Source organism: Dunckerocampus dactyliophorus, chromosome 7 (assembly GCF_027744805.1).
Source record: "Dunckerocampus dactyliophorus isolate RoL2022-P2 chromosome 7, RoL_Ddac_1.1, whole genome shotgun sequence".
NCBI lineage: Eukaryota > Metazoa > Chordata > Actinopteri > Syngnathiformes > Syngnathidae > Dunckerocampus > Dunckerocampus dactyliophorus.
In genome coordinates this window covers 7,905,240-7,923,191 of record NC_072825.1, presented here as the reverse complement: position 1 = coordinate 7,923,191, position 17,952 = coordinate 7,905,240, and the positions used below count along the sequence as shown (strand labels likewise).

Sequence of the window (17,952 nt, the reverse complement as noted above, 5' to 3'; positions counted from 1 at the left end):
CAAAATTGGCTGTGGGGGCCAGACTATATGTTTGATACACGTACACTAGTTAAAGCTTATAATACAGTCCACCTGGAATTATATGTCTTGTTTTTATATCTGTAAAAGTGTCATACACCCTGCTATATGTGCTAGTGTCCCTTTTTCAGGAGCACTTTAAACATCGGACCACATCAAATGACGATATTGAATTTTACAGGTTTTTTTCATGAATAAGACGCCCGGAATGTACATATGTCACATATTTGTTGACTTGTGTTTGTTTGGCACCATGGGCGAGGTAGCATGGATGGGTGCATGGATCGCTGCATGTGGAAAGCTACGTAAACCATCAAAAGGTTGTCTCAGATTTACTGACTTCTGACTACTTGCAAGTCACGTTGCCAGCTTGTATGTTTAAATTAAATACAACTGGCGGGCTGGATTCCAGCGCTTGGCGGGCCGGATGTGGCCCCCGGGCCATAGTTTGCCCATCCCTGAGCTAGCGGCAGGTCAGAGGCGATGTCATGTCCAAACCTGGAAGTTCAAAAGCGAGTGTTTGAGTGCTTCTCCTCGCAAAAGTGGAGCTTGAAAGTTAGGGAGATGATACATTTTTCACATGTTTGGTGCTCATAAAAGACTCTCAGAACACATATGACTGTTTTTGCATTATAAAATAGAAGGTGAGGTTAAAATATAGAATTTCCTAGGCCTCCAATGAGTGTTATTAAACTGATGTGACATGCCTTCCTCCTTTCATGGTACAGGTGGGCGTTCACCCTCATCATCATTTCATCGTACACGGCCAACCTTGCCGCCTTCCTGACTGTGCAGAGGATGGAGGTCCCCATCGAGTCCCCAGACGACTTGGCCGACCAGACCAACATCGAGTACGGCACCATCCACGGAGGGAGCACCATGACGTTCTTCATGGTACAGCTTCTTCTTGACTGTTTGTTTGCAGGCTCTTGGACGCAGCACCAAATCTGTAACATAATGCAGTCTGACGTTTGTGTCTTAATGTTTGCACTGTAAGCGTCCGCTTGTCTGCTCTTTATCTCAGAGCTGCCGTGTGCGTTTAAGGGCTTGACTGCCTTTGTTTGCTTACAAGAGCGTTCGCGGGCATCTGTGTTGGCATCTGTGTTTGCACGACTACCATGTGCGTGTGTAGGTGTGTTTACATATGGGATTGTGAGTAGGTGAGTGTTTATTTGTGAGTGCGCCAGTGTTTGTATTCTCCCGGTGTGGCTCCAAATATAAGCTAAACAATACACACTTTTGTTCCCTGTTTCTTCACACAGATAATAAATGTAATTGTGCACTACAGACAATCAATTCCACCATGTTTTTGCTCTAAGTGCTCAACCACCTCCTGTGTGCGAGTTTACCCCACGCCTGCAGCACAGATGATACATCAGCTAGAAGCGAATAATGTCTTCTTCTGCGTTCATTTTCTTCCCCCACTGATGGAATTCTCTCCTTGTCATTATTCACACTGGATTGTCTTCTCGTCCCTCCTGCCATGCATCTTTTTTTAAATGATTATCTCCTGCATGTCTTTTCTCTGTTTTCAAGACTCACAAGGCTTCATTTGACACCCGCCTTTGTTGTACGTCGCTAGTCTGATTTGCTATTGAATGGTTTGTAAACATTAAGGAAACGTGCAGAAATCACAGGAAATAAAATGATGGAAAGATAAAAAGAGCAATAATCGGGTAGAAGCCATCGTGGGATTTCTGTGCTAAAATTAAATGATGGATTAATCAAAAATAGTTTTAAAAAAGGGAATGAATAATTAATAGAAAAGAATAATTATAATTAAATTCATTTAATCTATTCTCCTAATTAATTTTTATTTTTGAATTCACATTTTGGCAAATCTTAATTTCATGGCAACATATTAGTTCACATAGTTACTCTTTATTTCTTATTTATGTATTATTAATATTATTCCAGTATTATTCATATTGTTTGTGCTGTGGAGAGATGTTTCCTGAGAGTGAGCAACCAGGCTCATTGACTAGCTGTGTAGTTTCCTGGGTAGTAGTCGTGAACAGTGAAGTAGCATCCAGATATCAGTACATAATAACAAGCCATACGTCGCCATCCGTAATGAAATAGGTATTTCGAAAACGTTTGAAACAGTAATTCATCAGATTAGCCGGTACTGGAAAACAATAAACGCCGTTATTTTTAACGACGTTACCGTCACTTTCAACACTTACTGTACCATCAGTGACTCACTGTACCATCAGTGACTCACTGTAAACGTGACCCCATCATCCATCCTTCTATTTTCTATGCCGCTTATCCTCATTAGAGTCGCGGGGGTATGCTGGAGCCTATCCCAGCTGACTTCGGGCGAGAGGCGGGGCACACCCTGGACTGGTCGCCAGCCAGTGGCAGGGCACATATAGACAAACAACCATTCACACTCACATTCATACCTATGGACAATTTAGACAATTTGGACAATCTGGAAAACCCACACACGCATGGGGAGGACATGCAAACTCCACAGAGAGATGCCCAATGGAGATTGGAACCCAGGTCTTCCCCATCTCCCTACTGTGTGGCCAACATGCTAACCACTAGGCCACCGTGTGGCCATGACCCCATCATATTGCCCAAAAATGCGACACTAAATAAGTAAATCAGAATTAAATGAAAAATAATAATACACGTAAAACATAAAAACAAATGAGAAAATGTAATAGAAAAAACATACAAGTGATGAATTTGAATGTAGGTTAAAAAAAAGCTTCCAATAGATATACTGCATATATTGTAACATTTATTGAGTCTTATTTATTTATTTATTCACAGTTACTTTAGTTATTCAAGTTATTTCTTTTTTTGAATTATTTATAATAAAAAATTATTATTAAATAATAGATTTATAGACTTTAAAAAATAGTTCAATTGAAAAAGAAATCTGGAAAAACAGTATGGATGTTTTTGTTATTCGCTAATTGTAATTGTAATTTTATAAAATACACATTATCAGTCCAAAGTTTGGACACACGGGTTTCTTGAGTTGCACAGATGATAGGTCATACGTATTTTATTTAACGTTATTCATTTGCTGTGCAGAACTCTCGCTACCAAACGTACCAGCGCATGTGGAACTACATGAACTCAAAGCAGCCCAGCGTGTTTGTGAAGAGCACCGAGGAGGGCATCGCCCGCGTGGTCAACTCCAAGTACGCCTTCCTGATGGAGAGCACCATGAACGAGTACCACCGCGGCCTCAACTGCAACCTCACGCAGATCGGAGGCCTGTTGGACACCAAAGGATACGGCATCGGCATGCCGCTAGGTAACCTTACCACAGTCAGCAAGCTGCACTAGAGTCGGCCATCTTATTATCACTCATCTCCATCAATGCAAAGACGCCTGCTCAAGTACCCTGAATCGACACTTTTTAGTTAGACATTTGAAACAGACAGTGTATTTTCCCCTCTAAAGGATTGTGAAGTGTCTGAGCTGATAAACACGAGGTAATTGCTTTTTTCCGAGGCAGCGTGACGTTGTAACTGAATGAAAAGAACACAAAGATCCTGTTCTTGTACTAACAAAGTGTACCATTACAGTGTACAATATGTCCACTAATACGAAATGAGTCAGGCAGCCCAAATGACTAACAGCATGGTTTTTTCCCTCAATTGCCTTTTCTTGGCATAGAGCACCGACATTATACTGCTTTTCTTTTCTACTTTATGATAAACACTAAAAAGCCCATAAACCCTAGAATGTGTCTTTTTGCCATAAATGTTAGAATAAAATGTGATGCACAGTAAGTTTTTACAAACTTCACAATGGCTCTCATTCATTCCCCTTTTAAAGCCATTCCCATCAACACGACCCCCTCATAGTGCCTCCAAAAGTGCCCTTAAAAAAAGGGGAAAGAAATCAGTATTTATAAATTATGAATGTAAAAAAAAAAGGGAAATGAAGTAGAACAATTCATGTATTTAATGTCATAAAAAATGCATTTAATGCATGTATTTTAAATGAATAGGAAAACAGCTACCTCATAATAAAATATATAATTAAATTAATAAATAGTAACAATACAAAAATGCAACATTAAGGTAAACATTTAACAAAGATAATTGAAATAATAGCTGAGCACTTTGTCGAAAAATACAGATTATGTAGAGGTATTTTAAATAATAAAAATAAATTATTCATTTCAAATTAAATGAAAGTAATACACGAAAAACCTTTGATAACTAAGAAAATGAAATAATAATTTAAGCATAACCAAAAAAATGCATATAAATAATAAAGAGAAATGTAATAATAAATAATCCTTTTAATACAAATTGTATTTTCCTAAAATAATAAATGTAAATCACTTATATATTTATATTTCATGAATATAAATTCAAATAAAAAGTCATTGAAATAATAAACTAAACATTTAAATAAAAAAAATAACATTGAAGAACACTAACATTTTATGGAAACATATATTTGAATAAATTAAAAATTATACCTTTAATAACTGTTCAATTTAAATATGTAATAGAAGATACACTCACATGTTGAATAGGAATTCAATGTTTAAAATATAAGTATTAAGTTATATTTAAAAGAAAATACATTTGCACATATATGTATCAGTATTTAATTTAAAAACATTCACACATTCAGAAACTATCGTCTACATTTTTGTCAGCACAGCATGGATGACAGCACAATTAGTGTGTGGAGTTGCGCTACCTAGTGGAGAAGTTTGTGAATTACACCTGTAAATTGGTCCAAATGAAGGCTATACCATTTGTGGCCCTGTTGAACTCTTTAGTCCCGTTATAAAGACAAAAACAACAGATGGATTCATGAACACATTGATGGAGTTCAGTTGTCAGCCCACTTTTGCTGACATCTGCTTTAATCCGGCTGTAATCTTACTCTTAATCTGTCATCAGTCCTCTTCTTTGGCACCGTAAAGCTGCCATGAACACTCGCACTTCTTCCTTCGCGCTCATCACGCTTCTTCTCCTCCTTGCTCCTGACCAGGCTCTCCGTTCAGAGACGAGATCACGCTGGCCATCCTCCAGCTGCAGGAGAACAACCGACTGGAGATACTCAAGAGGAGGTGGTGGGAGGGAGGACAGTGTCCCAAAGAGGAGGACCACCGTGCCAAAGGTCAGTCCAGTGATGATGATGCTGATTATGTCCTTTATGTCCTTGTGGAGGACTCTCATCACGACAAGAGTATTCCAATCACGCTGACAAAGAAAAACCGAGATAAAGTTTGGAAAAAAATCTGTATTGCGGTAATTGTGTTTTTTTTTTTTCATAAAATGACTATTCTTGTAGTATCGAGGAAAAGGCTTCTTGAGACGTCATCTGTACTTCTGTGTAGAAGGTGTCGGACGTTTCGCTCCTCATCCGAAGAGCTTCGTCAGCAAACTAATAAGTGCTGGTAGCTTAGGCCTTAAATACAGTAAGAGTGGGCGGAATTGGTGTGCCAACACCCTCCTCCTATTGGTTCGTTACACTAAGCCTGGGCGGAGCAGTGGTATAATCCTATCCTGTTATTCACACCTACGATAAAAGGGAAGTGTCGCTCCCTGAATTGGGTATGAACGACTCTGATACTGGCTTGTTAGCATCTATTGTTCTGGCTCGGCCCTGCCTTCACCTCATTTGCAAGACTAAGAGCTGTGGGTTTTGGTCTCAGTAACCTGCTGAACACAGGGTCCAAATTGAACCTCAAACCACCATTCCGATTCAATGATGGGTTCTGTTGTTTGACAAAAATAGCTTCCTTTACTCCTCTTTCAAACCATCTGTTTTCTTTGGCCAAAATCTTTACCTCGCTGTCCTGAAAAGAGTGATTGGTAGCTTTCAGGTGTAGATGTACTGCTGATTGAGGACCACTAGCATTGTCCCTGCGATGTTGATAAAGCCTTTTTTGGAGCATTTGCTTAGTTTCCCCAATGTAGTGCTCTTTGCATTCCTCATCTTAGTGTAACGAACCAATAGGAGGAAGGTGTTGGCACACCAATTCCGCCCACTCTTACTGTATTTAAGGCCTAAGCTACCAGCACTTATTAGTTTGCTGACGAAGCTCTTCGGATGAGGAGCGAAACGTCCGACACCTTCTACACAGAAGTACAGATGACATCTCAAGAAGCCTTTTCCTCGATGGACAACTCCTGTACGACTGAGAGCCTACACAGACGTATTCTTGTAGTATTTCAACTTTAATCTCATCATTTTTTACAACTTCTCATAAAACAGCAGTACTCTCTCTCTTGACTTGAAATTGGGACTTTTTGCTGTGATTATATCAACTTTATTTTCCTAAAGTAAGACATTTTCATCGTAATGTTACGGCTTTCTTTTTTGTTGTTTTATGTTTTAGACATTCTGGTAAAAATATAAAATAAAATTTCTCACAATATTAATACTTGACTAATACAGAATTTGTTTTGCAAGTTTTTCTTGTAACATTGCAACTTTATTCACACAACATTACATTATTTCATCATTAAATAACCACCTATTATCGGAATATTACAATTCTCATAATCGCTGGCGAAGCCGGAGAAGTTGGCGCTAGTGAGAAATATAATGACAATAGTCAGAATATTTCTCGTCTGGCAACTTAATCATGCTGGAAAAAAATCTACAGTAAAAGTGGTCAAATTTCATGGTTTTCTTGCAATTATTCAACAATATGCTTGTAAAATGACGGTGTTTCGCTCCGATGAGTCTGACTTCTTTTCTCCAAAAAGTAAGAGTCTTTATCCTAATGTTACAACTTTGTTTTCTTAGCTGTTGCGCTTTTTTTTTCCCTCATAAAATAACGACCTCCTTAAGAAGTTGACTTTATTCACTCAATATTGCAACTTTATGTATTACTATTTTTTTCTTGTGGTATATACCATATTTTCCAGACTATAAGTCACTCCCGAGTGTAAGTCACACCAGCCGAAAATGCGCAATGAAGAAGAAAAAAACATATAAATTGCACAGGACTACAAGTCACATTGTTGGGGGGAAATTTATCCTATAAAATCAGAGACCAAGAACAGACATTTAATCTTGAAAGGCAAGTTATAGTAATAACAATAAAATGGTGAACAAATAGGTGTCTGTTAGCATAACGTGAATAGGTGGTATGTTAACTTTACAAATTAACAGTTATTCCGATAACTATAGCCGAAACAATATAACATCACTAGTTTACTTGCAGCTTGTAATCTGCAGTCTTCCTCAGTTGTCTTTATAAGTTGTTTACTTTGTACATTTTAGAAACTGGCACACAAGCCTAGAGTGCCTCTTGTGGCTCTCAGTGTGAAAAAAAAAATATACTGTATAAGCGCTCCGGGGTATAAGTGGCAGGACCAAGCCAAACCATGAAAAAAAATGTGACTTATAGTCTGGAAAATAGGGTAATTTTTTTTCTTGACTCTAAAGTCCCCGATCTAAAACTCTACAGACCCCTCGTGGGTGGAGTGGGAGAAGGAGGTGGCACTGCAGAGGCATGCCCCCCTGGTTTACGCCCAGTAGCTTCTCTATGATCCTCTGAGAGTTAAATCCTACACCGTTTTTCCTTGCGATATTAAAAGAAAAATCTTGTAACATTTGGACTTTTTTCCCATAAAATAATGACTGTTGTTGGAATATTTCTCAGGTAAAATATCCAAGGGTTTCTCATATATGAACTTCCTTCTCGTAAAATGACGTGTTTTTGCTTTACTTGCATGGCTTTACTTTGCTCAAATTAGTTTTTTCTCTGAATATTCTAACTCTATTTTATATAGGAGGGTTAAGGTTAAAGGGTTGGGGTTGGGGTTATTCTATACCAGTTTTTTTGGGTAGCATTACAAAATGTTCTCCTAACATTAGGAATTTTTGGTCATAAAATAATGACTATTGTCAGAAGATTTCTCAGGTACAATTACATTCTTACATTACAGTTTTCTTGTCATATTTCAGCATAATTCTTGTCAAATGACACGGTTATGCTGTGATTATTTGGACTTTGACCTCAATGTTATGTCTATTGTAATATTTCAACCTTATTCTCAGAGTTTTGGCTTTATTTTTGGAATACTTCGAATTTATTCTTGTAAATATTTTGACTTCAATTGAAATGAAGGAATAAATACGTAATTGGGTATTTTTTTTAGCTTATACATGTTTCTCATGTCAATGTGGCACTAAAAGTCCAAATCTACTCTACAAATGACATCATTTAGTCACAGGTGGTTAATAATGGGAGACTTCTTTGACTTTTATGGCCCACTTAGCATAACGTACTCCCCCAAATGTCAACTACTCTTATGAGATGCTCCTCCAGTGCCACAGTGGACGTTTGGTGCGGTCACACTTTGTATTAACATTTGTTCACCTTTTCTCTACCAGGTTTGGGTATGGAGAACATCGGCGGCATCTTTGTGGTGCTCATCTGCGGCCTCATCATCGCCGTCTTTGTGGCCATCATGGAGTTTGTGTGGTCCACGCGTCGCTCCGCTGAGACCGATGAGGTATGCCCCCATACCTGCCCTCGCCGAACCCGCAGACACACCCCAGTAGGTTCCTCCTGCCAACTTCTTTTTTGTTTTTATCGTGTTGTGTGTCTGTGCCACGTGTGTGCGTGTGAGTTTATTTTCATTTGTGCGTCCTTCAGTTGATGTGCATGTGAGTTGAACTTGAGCATGTCTTTTTTTTAGCGCAGTGCCACTGATGTAGTGTTTGTGACGGGACAGATAGAAGCAATATTGTGAAGTGCCAATATTTGCTTGCGTAATGCAGCAGTGTGACCTGGCATTAAACGTCACCGTGTATCTTCTTTTACATGCCTCACATGTACGCTGGTATTCCACCTTGCCATCATTGGATTACTTCTCCTTCTCCCCCATCTCACTGTGCGTCCCCCTCTGTCTCTCGCTGTCCATCAGTCTCCGTTCTCTGACAAAGAGTACTGTTTCTGTTTATGTGAGCACATGACTTTTTCATTTGGACATGAGCGTGTAGTTGTTGTGTGATGATGATGATGCTGGCCTTGCTTGAGCATCCATGTTGCCATGATGAACTAAACAACATTTGGTGTTGTCTTTGGATTGTAATAACTCTCTCTGCTCTTTGGATACTCTCCATTTCCCCGTCACCCCCTCATCCCCACGGCCCCCTTCGCTGCTCCTGCACCCTGTTTTCGTTCACCATGCCGTGATGCGTCAATCCTTTTCTGTTTCGTTTTCCTTGCTTTTTGTCTCGTTCCGCTGCCTGCCTACTCTTTGTCTGTGGCGCCCCCTTTCCCTTTTTTCCTCCCACCCTGCCCCCACTTCAGGTGTCTGTCTGTCAGGAGATGATCACAGAGTTCCGAAACGCCGTCTCCTGTAAGAAGAGCTCCCGTTTGCGCCGCCGTCGGCCGCTCAGCAGCTCGGCAGCGCTGCGCCACCCAAACCGCATCGCTCTGGGAGCCCCCCGACCTTTGCGTCTAGTTCGGGAGATGCGCCTGAGCAACGGAAAACTCTACAGTGGAGCCGGCCCCCTCACAGGCGGAGCTGGAGGAGCAGGTGGCGCTGGAGGGGCGGCGCCCCCTGATTTGGGGCCTGGTCCCCAGCGGCTCCTCGATGATCCTCTCATTGCCAATGCCACCCCTCCTCCGCAGGCACCCACCCCGGTGATGTTGCCTACCCGCAGTTGTACCCACGTGAGGATCTGCCAGGAGTGCCGCAGGATCCAGAGCCTGAGATCAGATGGCACTTTGGGATCGGCCACGACGAGGATACCGCCCTCGTCGGCGCCCCTGCCGCGCCTTCCCCCTCCCCCTCCCCCGTCCTCCTCCAACACGGACAGTGAGGGCGGAGGTGGGCCCAGCCCCAGGCGGCTGCACAGCCCCCCGCCTCACACTGTCCGCCCCATTCCTCCACCACAGAACCTCAATAAAACAGACCTGCTGGGGGACCAGGCCTGAGGGGAACTTACTTACGGAAACACCGCTTGATCCCAAAAACATGAGGGAACCCAAACATTAACAAGGGGATACAAAATGTGATTACCTTTAAAGGAAAGACGACTCAAACCTGTTGAAGCCTGCAGAAACAGCAAAGGCTGCTCGCATGCGCTTTGGACACAACTGACGGAAGTGCTTCTTTCTTTGCCCTTCTCTCACTGAGGCTTTTCTTCCACGGACACATCCAGGAAGATCCTGCTGTCAAAGGACGTGTTGTACCTGTCAGACTTCCTGAGGATGATTAAATGTCGTTTTATTCATTTGTTGTCTCGTTTTGTTACCATTTGTTCGAAGTGGGCGTTCAATAAAAAAGCCTCGCTTGTGACAAAACGCTGGATTATGACAACGAGAAATGACATGACTCGGGCTAATTGTGTTGGAGAGTTTTGTGTCCCTCCCTGTTGTGTCCCGCCTGCTTGAAGGATGGATGGATGACACACAAATCAAACAGTAGCAGAGTTTGCAACCTGTATGTGTATGTGTGTGTATGTGTGTGTGTATTTAACAAGTGTGTTCAAAGTGAGCAGAACTCAGCAGTCTCCTATTAAGGTTAAAAGACACAAAATGGTGCGGGAGATCGGGAGCACGAGGCTTTGAAATGTAAAATGAATGTCCCTCATTATCCTGCTTGCTTCTGCCTTGGCTCCGCCAGAGGAGAGGGAAAGACTTGGAGAGGTACGGAAATTAGGACACCTCATGGGCACTCCCTGTGGGGTGCACTTTGCAGGACATGCTAGCATAGATGCAATGCAGATATCCTCAAAGTTTTATAACCATGAGACAAACGCCCAATGACTTATGGGCAATGAGCTGCTAAGTTCAATGGCGGCCATATTTTTCAACCAATCTTGTTCAAATTTGACACACATGTGCTTGTCAGTCCCTTAAAGGGGCGTACCGAATTATGTGGCGCTTCAACTAAACGCCCTACAGTTACCGTGCATGTTTTAGAGCGGTGTGAGAAGTTCCAAGTCAGTCCAACCCATTGGAGTGAATACCAGCCTTGTCATAAAAATCAAAGCACAGACAACACAGGAGTAGAAGAGTCCAGCCTTACATCGGAGTCAAAAAGAAGCTACAAAAGGAACTGCTTCCATGATTAGATCTGTCTGCCTGTTAATTCTGGGCATCTTTTTAAAGGGGTTTGTTAACGCGCCAGCAAGCTTCTTTTTTTCTTTTTTTTTTTCATCTCGCCGTTTTAACACGGCGACTTGGCCGTCCAGCGCAGGGAGGCTGGCTGCCAGAACAATAGACTCAACACAGTCTCGTCAATACTGTCTCAAGCTTTTGATTGCCTAATTACTCCCCTCGCCGACTGGGGACCACTGCCAGGATCGAGTGCATCGACGAGCATACTGATGAATAGATTGAGAGGACACACATGTTTTCCCCCGAATCTTTTAATTGCATTGTTAACGTTACACACCCAAACCGATCGATGCGCCGCAGAGGATTTAGGTTTGGACAATGCAAGACCTGATGATTCAACAGCCTTGTCACCGCCGCTCTCTCTTGCACTCAAGTTGATTTTTTTTTTTTTTTTTTAGATAGCTGGCTACATTGGGTTTTTGCTACATGAATGAGTTGCTATAGTTACCAGGAACTGGAGCATCGTTGATCGTCCATTCTTGTTTGTTACATTCCTGAAGGAGATTCATGGACGTTTCGTCTCGTAATATGACTTAATACCCATCATATTTTGACATTATTCCCATAATATTATCATTTTCCCCAACGTAATAGTCCAAAAATGACAACTGTATTGTGTTTTGTCTGGTTCTCATATAATGACTTTGATCTTTTTTCTTTCATATTTCAACTGTATGCTACTAAAATGACCTCTTAATGTTACGAGTTTATTCCGATAAAAGTGAAACTTTTTTGTCATAAGAATACAACTTTTTTTTCTCCTATTCTTATTTTATTCTCGTAAAATTACAGTTATTTTTTGCAGTCTTTTTACATTTTCCAAATATTTCACTTGTCTTCTTGTAAATATTCTTCTCGTAATTATGACTTTATTCCCATCATATTTTGACTTTATTCTTAACATTTTTGCGCAACCTAATTTTCCCAAATAATTACAATTTTATTTGTTGTTATGTTTGTCATAATATTACGACTTAATATTAATATTAATATGTCCTTAATATTTCTACTTCTTTTTACTAAAATACAGTTATTTTTCCTCATAATATTATGAGGTTATTCTTATAAAATTATCACTTTTTCTTGTAAGATTACAACTTTTTTTTACTTTATTCTTGTAACATTACTGCTGATTTTTCAATTTTTTTTGTTTAATTTTCTTGTTAATTGTTTTTCTTGTTAAATGAATGTGCCACAGCCCAACAAAAAACAGCCACAGGCTGCAAATGACCCCCAGGCCGCACTTTAGATCCCCCTACCTTAAGCGGCCTTGACACTTACATACATTTTGTCCTCGCAATGGTACGGCGATTTCCGTGCCAGTGAGTGAATTAGTCGTAAACTGGTGTGAAGCAGGTGTAAACTGTGCTGTGCTGAATTTTGAAATGTTCACAATTTCTGGTACGCATAATCTTTGTGAACTAGTCGTGATCCTCACACAACCTGTTCGCAAACAATGCGGGCAGTGCGTATCAAAACGTGTCAATTTCCGACCCGACATGAATTGATTTTACACACTCAAGAAAGTGTAAAAGTGTGCCTCGTCCACGCATTTCCCAAGTCGTCAGTAAACGAATGCTACTGCTACAAGATGCCTCCCTAGACAGCCACAGGAAGACCCCAGGCAAGAAACCGAGTCAGAGGGAGAGTCGGAAGTTGCAGAGAGGGATAGTTCTCCCCCATGCCCTGATGAAGCTAGGGGTGGTCACCCAGGACCAAGCAGAACCAAATAATGCCACAACTGCTTCACGGATGCAGGAAGTGGTGGTGACAATGCAAGTTAAACCTGCCAAACAGTGCGTGTAAGATGGCTAGTTAAACCGTAAGCCTACCAGTAAAGTCATTCATCGCTGTCTTCCTAAAACCACTCAAGTCATCTTCTTCAGCATCACAATTGAACAGCCTCACATTTCCTTTGTGAGACACTTTGTCAGTCTCTGTCTCTTTTGTTGTCTCTCTTTGTGGCCCTTGTCTCAAGCCATTAGCTATGTAGCTTGAGCTAAAGATCTTCCTCACGCAGCCGTCCAGCCTTTCAAAACCCATTGGTGATAGTGGACGGTTGGCGGTCCGAGTAGTCCAAACAGAAGCTGTAGCAACACTTGATCAAACTTACTTAAGATGTGTCAGAGATCGCTGCATAAGTCTTCAACATGTGATATTGGCTTACATTTCACTCGTCCACGTCACTACTCCCTGAAGCATCATAGGAAATGTAGCTTTTAGCCATAAATTAGCCACATCACTGTACAAGCCGCAGGGTTCAAACAGTCAAAGCAGTCAAATTTACAAATACAATCGCTAGCGCCAACCATCATAACACTTTCTCCCTAAACCGCTAACCAACATCCTCAACCCATCTATCCATCCATCCATCCATTTTCCATGCCACTTCTCCTCATTAGGGTCGCAGGGGTATGCTGGAGCCTATCCCACCTGACTTTGGGCGACAGACGGGGTACACCCTGGACTGGTCGCCAGCCAATCGCAGATCCTTAACCCTAAACCTTTAAATGTACACCGAAACCCTCTAAGTACCTCTTTAACAACGTGACCACCACCATCCCCACAGACACCTTGTCCTTACAACGCCATAAACATAAACATAAACATAAACATAAATATAAACTCACTCTACTCACAACGACAACGAGGGTTTTTGGTGAACTTCAGTAGGGGAATATGGATGCAAGGTTTAGGTGTTGAATGCCGTGTTATTCCTTCAACTAGTTGCCAAGATATTCCCAGTGGATTGATTGATCACATTCTAATCAAAGGGGAGGAAACTTAAATGTTCAGTGTTTGTCTTCTTTGGTTGAACTTCCTGACACTCAAGCTTATGAATGTAACGCTGATTCTCATCTGGTTCTTGCCTCTCGAGTGCTTTCCTCTTTTTCGAAAGCCAATTTCCATTTCAAGCGGTCTCAAACGATCCCAAAAAGCCGATGAAAAGGCAAAAAGCCTTTAGAAAACCTTAAGGGGTTTTGAACGCTAACTATCAGTCTGCAGTTGCGCGTTTTGCCCAATAACATTTGCACTGCGTGAGTTTCCTGATGATTGTAGTCAGGAGAAACAAGGCATCATTACAGTGCGCACACACACACACACGTTTTCATTTATTGCAGTTTGTGTGAAACGGCTTCAAGGACAAATCTCAAGTGCTGTCTTATATGATAGAAGACAGTATCCATGAGATCTGTATATGATCTTCATGTCATCTTTTTGCACTTGTCGATAATGCTGCATTCCACTTGGATCTCCGTTGGAAGTAAACAAAAAAAAACATAAGTCAGGTGTCTAGAGGTGCAGTGTGATACAGACTTGTCTACTCCTGAACCGCTGCACACAAATATGTGTCAAAACACGCACCCCTACTGTGTTACCTGTTTTTCTGACAAATACACCACATGGCGGTGCTCTTTTTAACCCCCACTTCTACAAAACACCCACCGTAACTTTAGGGTGTTCAGCTGAATCACTGCTGAATTCGGTACGCACCTTCAGGGGACTTGACGAGCACGTGTGCGCAAGATTGGTTGAAAACATGGCCGCCATCAAGCAAAACGCCTGTGCAGGGACACGGGCGGGACTTAGCAACTAATTATACATAAGTCACCGACCATTTGTCCAATGATTCTAAAACTTTGAGGACACCTGTAATACCTCCGCTGGTGTTTTCTCAGTTGATAGGAGAGGCAGGAATCAGAAGTACGTTCCTGTATGGAAATCTACAGAAAGGGAGGGTCACAAAACAAATCGTGTCGTGAGTGGTCACGCTGGAATAAAACCGAGTGCTTTGTCTTACTTCTTTTCTTTGGGATGGATTTTTTTTTTGGTTCATATTTCTATACTAGTGCTAAATGGATTATTGGAACAGAGTCATTCATAAATATTCTGATTACATTGTTGATATTATTCCTATTGAAGAACAAGAAGATCTTTATTGTACGTGTGGGTGACGGGAGGGGGCGGACGTTCACCCTGTTGTGCAAACTCATAGACAGATAAACTTGTTTTGCAATAAAAACATGAAAACAGAGCCAACAGTCACACGTGTTGTCACTTTGCCACATGCTTTTATTTTTGGTGTGAGTTGGGTTGCAAACTTGCGAATGAATTTTGTAACTATTAACAGTCAGACTGGGGTAAAACATTTCCATTTAGTCATTCATACCAAAAACATTTACAAATATATTTTTTTAATTCATGAAAGCAACATTTTTTAATTTTATATTCTTGTTTCGTAATTGTTTTATATTTTACATCATTCAGGTTGCGTTTAGGTTTTAAATAATTTATTGTTTTTTTCACTTTTATTCCATCCATCCATCCATCTTCTATGCCGCTTAGCCTCACTCGGGTCGCGGGTATGCTGGAGTCTATCCCAGCTGACTTCGGGAGAGACTCGCCAGCCAATCGAAGGGCACATAATTTTTACTCAATTTTTTTTCATTTTTGATCGGCTGAATGGGTTTTAATTTAATCAACCTTTCTCATTATTGTTCTATTTATTCATTTCCAATTTATATTTCTATTTATACTTTATAGTTTTTTTATGTTTTAATTTTTCTATTCCATTTTTGTTTTGACAAAAAAATAACCCCCCGAAAAATAATTTGTTATGATTATTTATTTGTTCATTTTGCATATATATTTTAATGAATTTCAAGATTTTTGAAAAAAAATGATCACAGGTTCTATTTGTATTGGTTCATTTAATAATTACCGTTATTGAGATATTTTGTTCCATTTATACTCTATTTTAATTAATTCATCGTTTTTATATATAATTTTTGTGTTCAATTTTTGTTTTGAAAAAAAATCATAGACCTTATTAGATTTGCTTGGTTGAACTATTTGAACTCTAATAGATTTTAATGCAAAAAAAAACCATATTAATTTATTATGGTAATATATTTGTTCCTTTTGCATTTACAGTTTAATAAATAAATATGTATTTCTGCAATTTTTTTCTTTGGTCAAGAAAAAAATCACAGCTTTCATTTATGTTGTTTAATTTGTTCATTGTCATTAATTTTATTTTCAATTTTGCATATACAGCTCAATCAATTTACACTGAAGTGTTTACATTATTAAAACAACAATGGCAGGTTCCATTGGAGTCGGTAGATTGAACTGTCATGGGTTTTAATGAAAGTAACACTATTTGCTCTTCATTTAATTGACAAATAGTAAGTCAAGAAGTCAAAGACATGGCTGATATCAAATTGTCGACTCTTTACCTCAAAAGGTGTGACAAAAGCGTCTAATGGGGGGAATTCTTGGGGAGGACGATTTCAACTCTCGACAACAAAGCCTTTAAGTTCCTGCGTGAAGAAGCTGTGTGGACACGTCACACATCTGCTGCGACGTCTGTGTGTGTAGAAGACAGTCAGGCCGTGAAAGAGAGAAGTGAAAGCAACAGCAGCAGCAAGATATTCACTTAAAGAGAATGCCGGTAAGAAACAGAGGAGGAACAAATACTAGTTCTCACCAGTGCTCACACTGGACTTGACACACGTCTCACGTCTGAGAAAAAGAGAAACAATGTAGTTTATCACATGACTGTTGGCCCAAAAACATTTCTCTTTTCAAACATCTGACCTTTTTCGGAGGATGATGACATAGGCCGTGGCCGCCATGACCACTATGATCAGCAGGAACGCTCCCAAAGCGATCATCCTTGGTGTCCAATCTGTGAAAGCTGTAGTGAGACACAACTGGGCTGATGATCCAAAGTCAAAGCTGACACATATTACGGTCCAATTCTTCACATTTTTGTTTCCCCACAGAAATTAATTATAATTGAACATAATCTGGTTCTGTGTCCAATAGTCGTCATAATAAAGCCTTCATTAACCGTATAAGTTTCACTGCTTTGGAGGCTAAATCCAAATTGGGTGACCCTCAAAAGGCAGGGGTGTCCATGGTATTGCCCGGGAGACATTTGCAAGCCACAGCTCACTTTTTATTAGCCCACAGCACATTGGAGAAATCAAATTAAGCAAAAAAACAACAAAAAAAACCCTGAAATGTTGATAGTAACCATTAATGATAACACCAGGCGTTGTCTTTAAATATATACTGTATATCAATGAAATCAATAAGAATAAATAATAAAGTAATAAAACAGAAAACATTTGCCAAATTACAAAAATATATAAAATTTAGGGCTGTCAAAATTAACTTGTTAATACCAAGTTAACGGAAATTCCACCATTTTTTTCCATGCACGATTAACAGCCGCACGTTCTGTTGGACCCTCGGCCCACGTTTAAGAAAACGAAGCGGTATTGCAGTTAATGTTGAGCCACAAACGGGAACAGATATTGAGCAGAAACGAACAAAGAAAAGGGTATTTTGAATGGCAAGTTTAGCTTCAACGTTACCTGGCAGGCGTCTCCCTCGACAAGACCAAAGTTATTTGCATCAACAGTTGCTGTGAGTTGAATTGTCACCGGAGTGCGTCGAGTCTCAAATGCCACTTGCTGGACTGGATGGAGAAACCGAAGAAGCTGGCAAATGTGCTGGAGCACTGCAGGTATTTTTTATTGTCATTTGTACAGCGGTACCTTGGCATATGAGTGTCCCAAATAATGAGTGTTTTTTTTTTTTTTTACGAGCTGTCTCTCGGCTGCGAGCTAAAATTTGGGTTACGAGCTGCCAGTTACCGGCAGGCAAAGCCGCTGTTGATAGGTGTATTAAAAACTTTAAAAATGATCTTTCAAAGGTACACTTATAGATAAGTTCATAAGTTAACTATGGACAAAATGAAGGATTTAATATGAATTAAATATCAGTTCAATAAAAATATCAAAGTGGGCCCTCGCATCCCTTGTTGTTTT

At 40.3% G+C, this 17,952-nt stretch overlaps 1 protein-coding gene across 7 annotated transcripts in view; it reads left to right on the top strand.

Moving 5' to 3' along the window:
• grik5 (glutamate receptor, ionotropic, kainate 5) overlaps nt 1-17,952 on the top strand; it is a 192,843-nt gene that overhangs the window by 171,497 nt on the left and 3,394 nt on the right. For 4 of the 7 annotated variants that reach the window (XM_054782527.1, XM_054782523.1, XM_054782525.1 and 1 more), the window contains 5 exons: nt 747-912; nt 3,073-3,298; nt 5,005-5,133; nt 8,368-8,534; nt 9,293-11,756. In XM_054782527.1, coding sequence (XP_054638502.1) covers nt 747-912; nt 3,073-3,298; nt 5,005-5,133; nt 8,368-8,534; nt 9,293-9,922 — 1,318 coding nt within the window. In that variant the 3' untranslated portion in view covers nt 9,923-11,756. Of the gene's footprint in view, nt 1-746; nt 913-3,072; nt 3,299-5,004; nt 5,134-8,367; nt 8,535-8,903; nt 11,757-17,952 lie in introns of those variants that run through there. The other 3 variants (XM_054782528.1, XM_054782529.1, XM_054782530.1) reach the window with 3 other exon arrangements.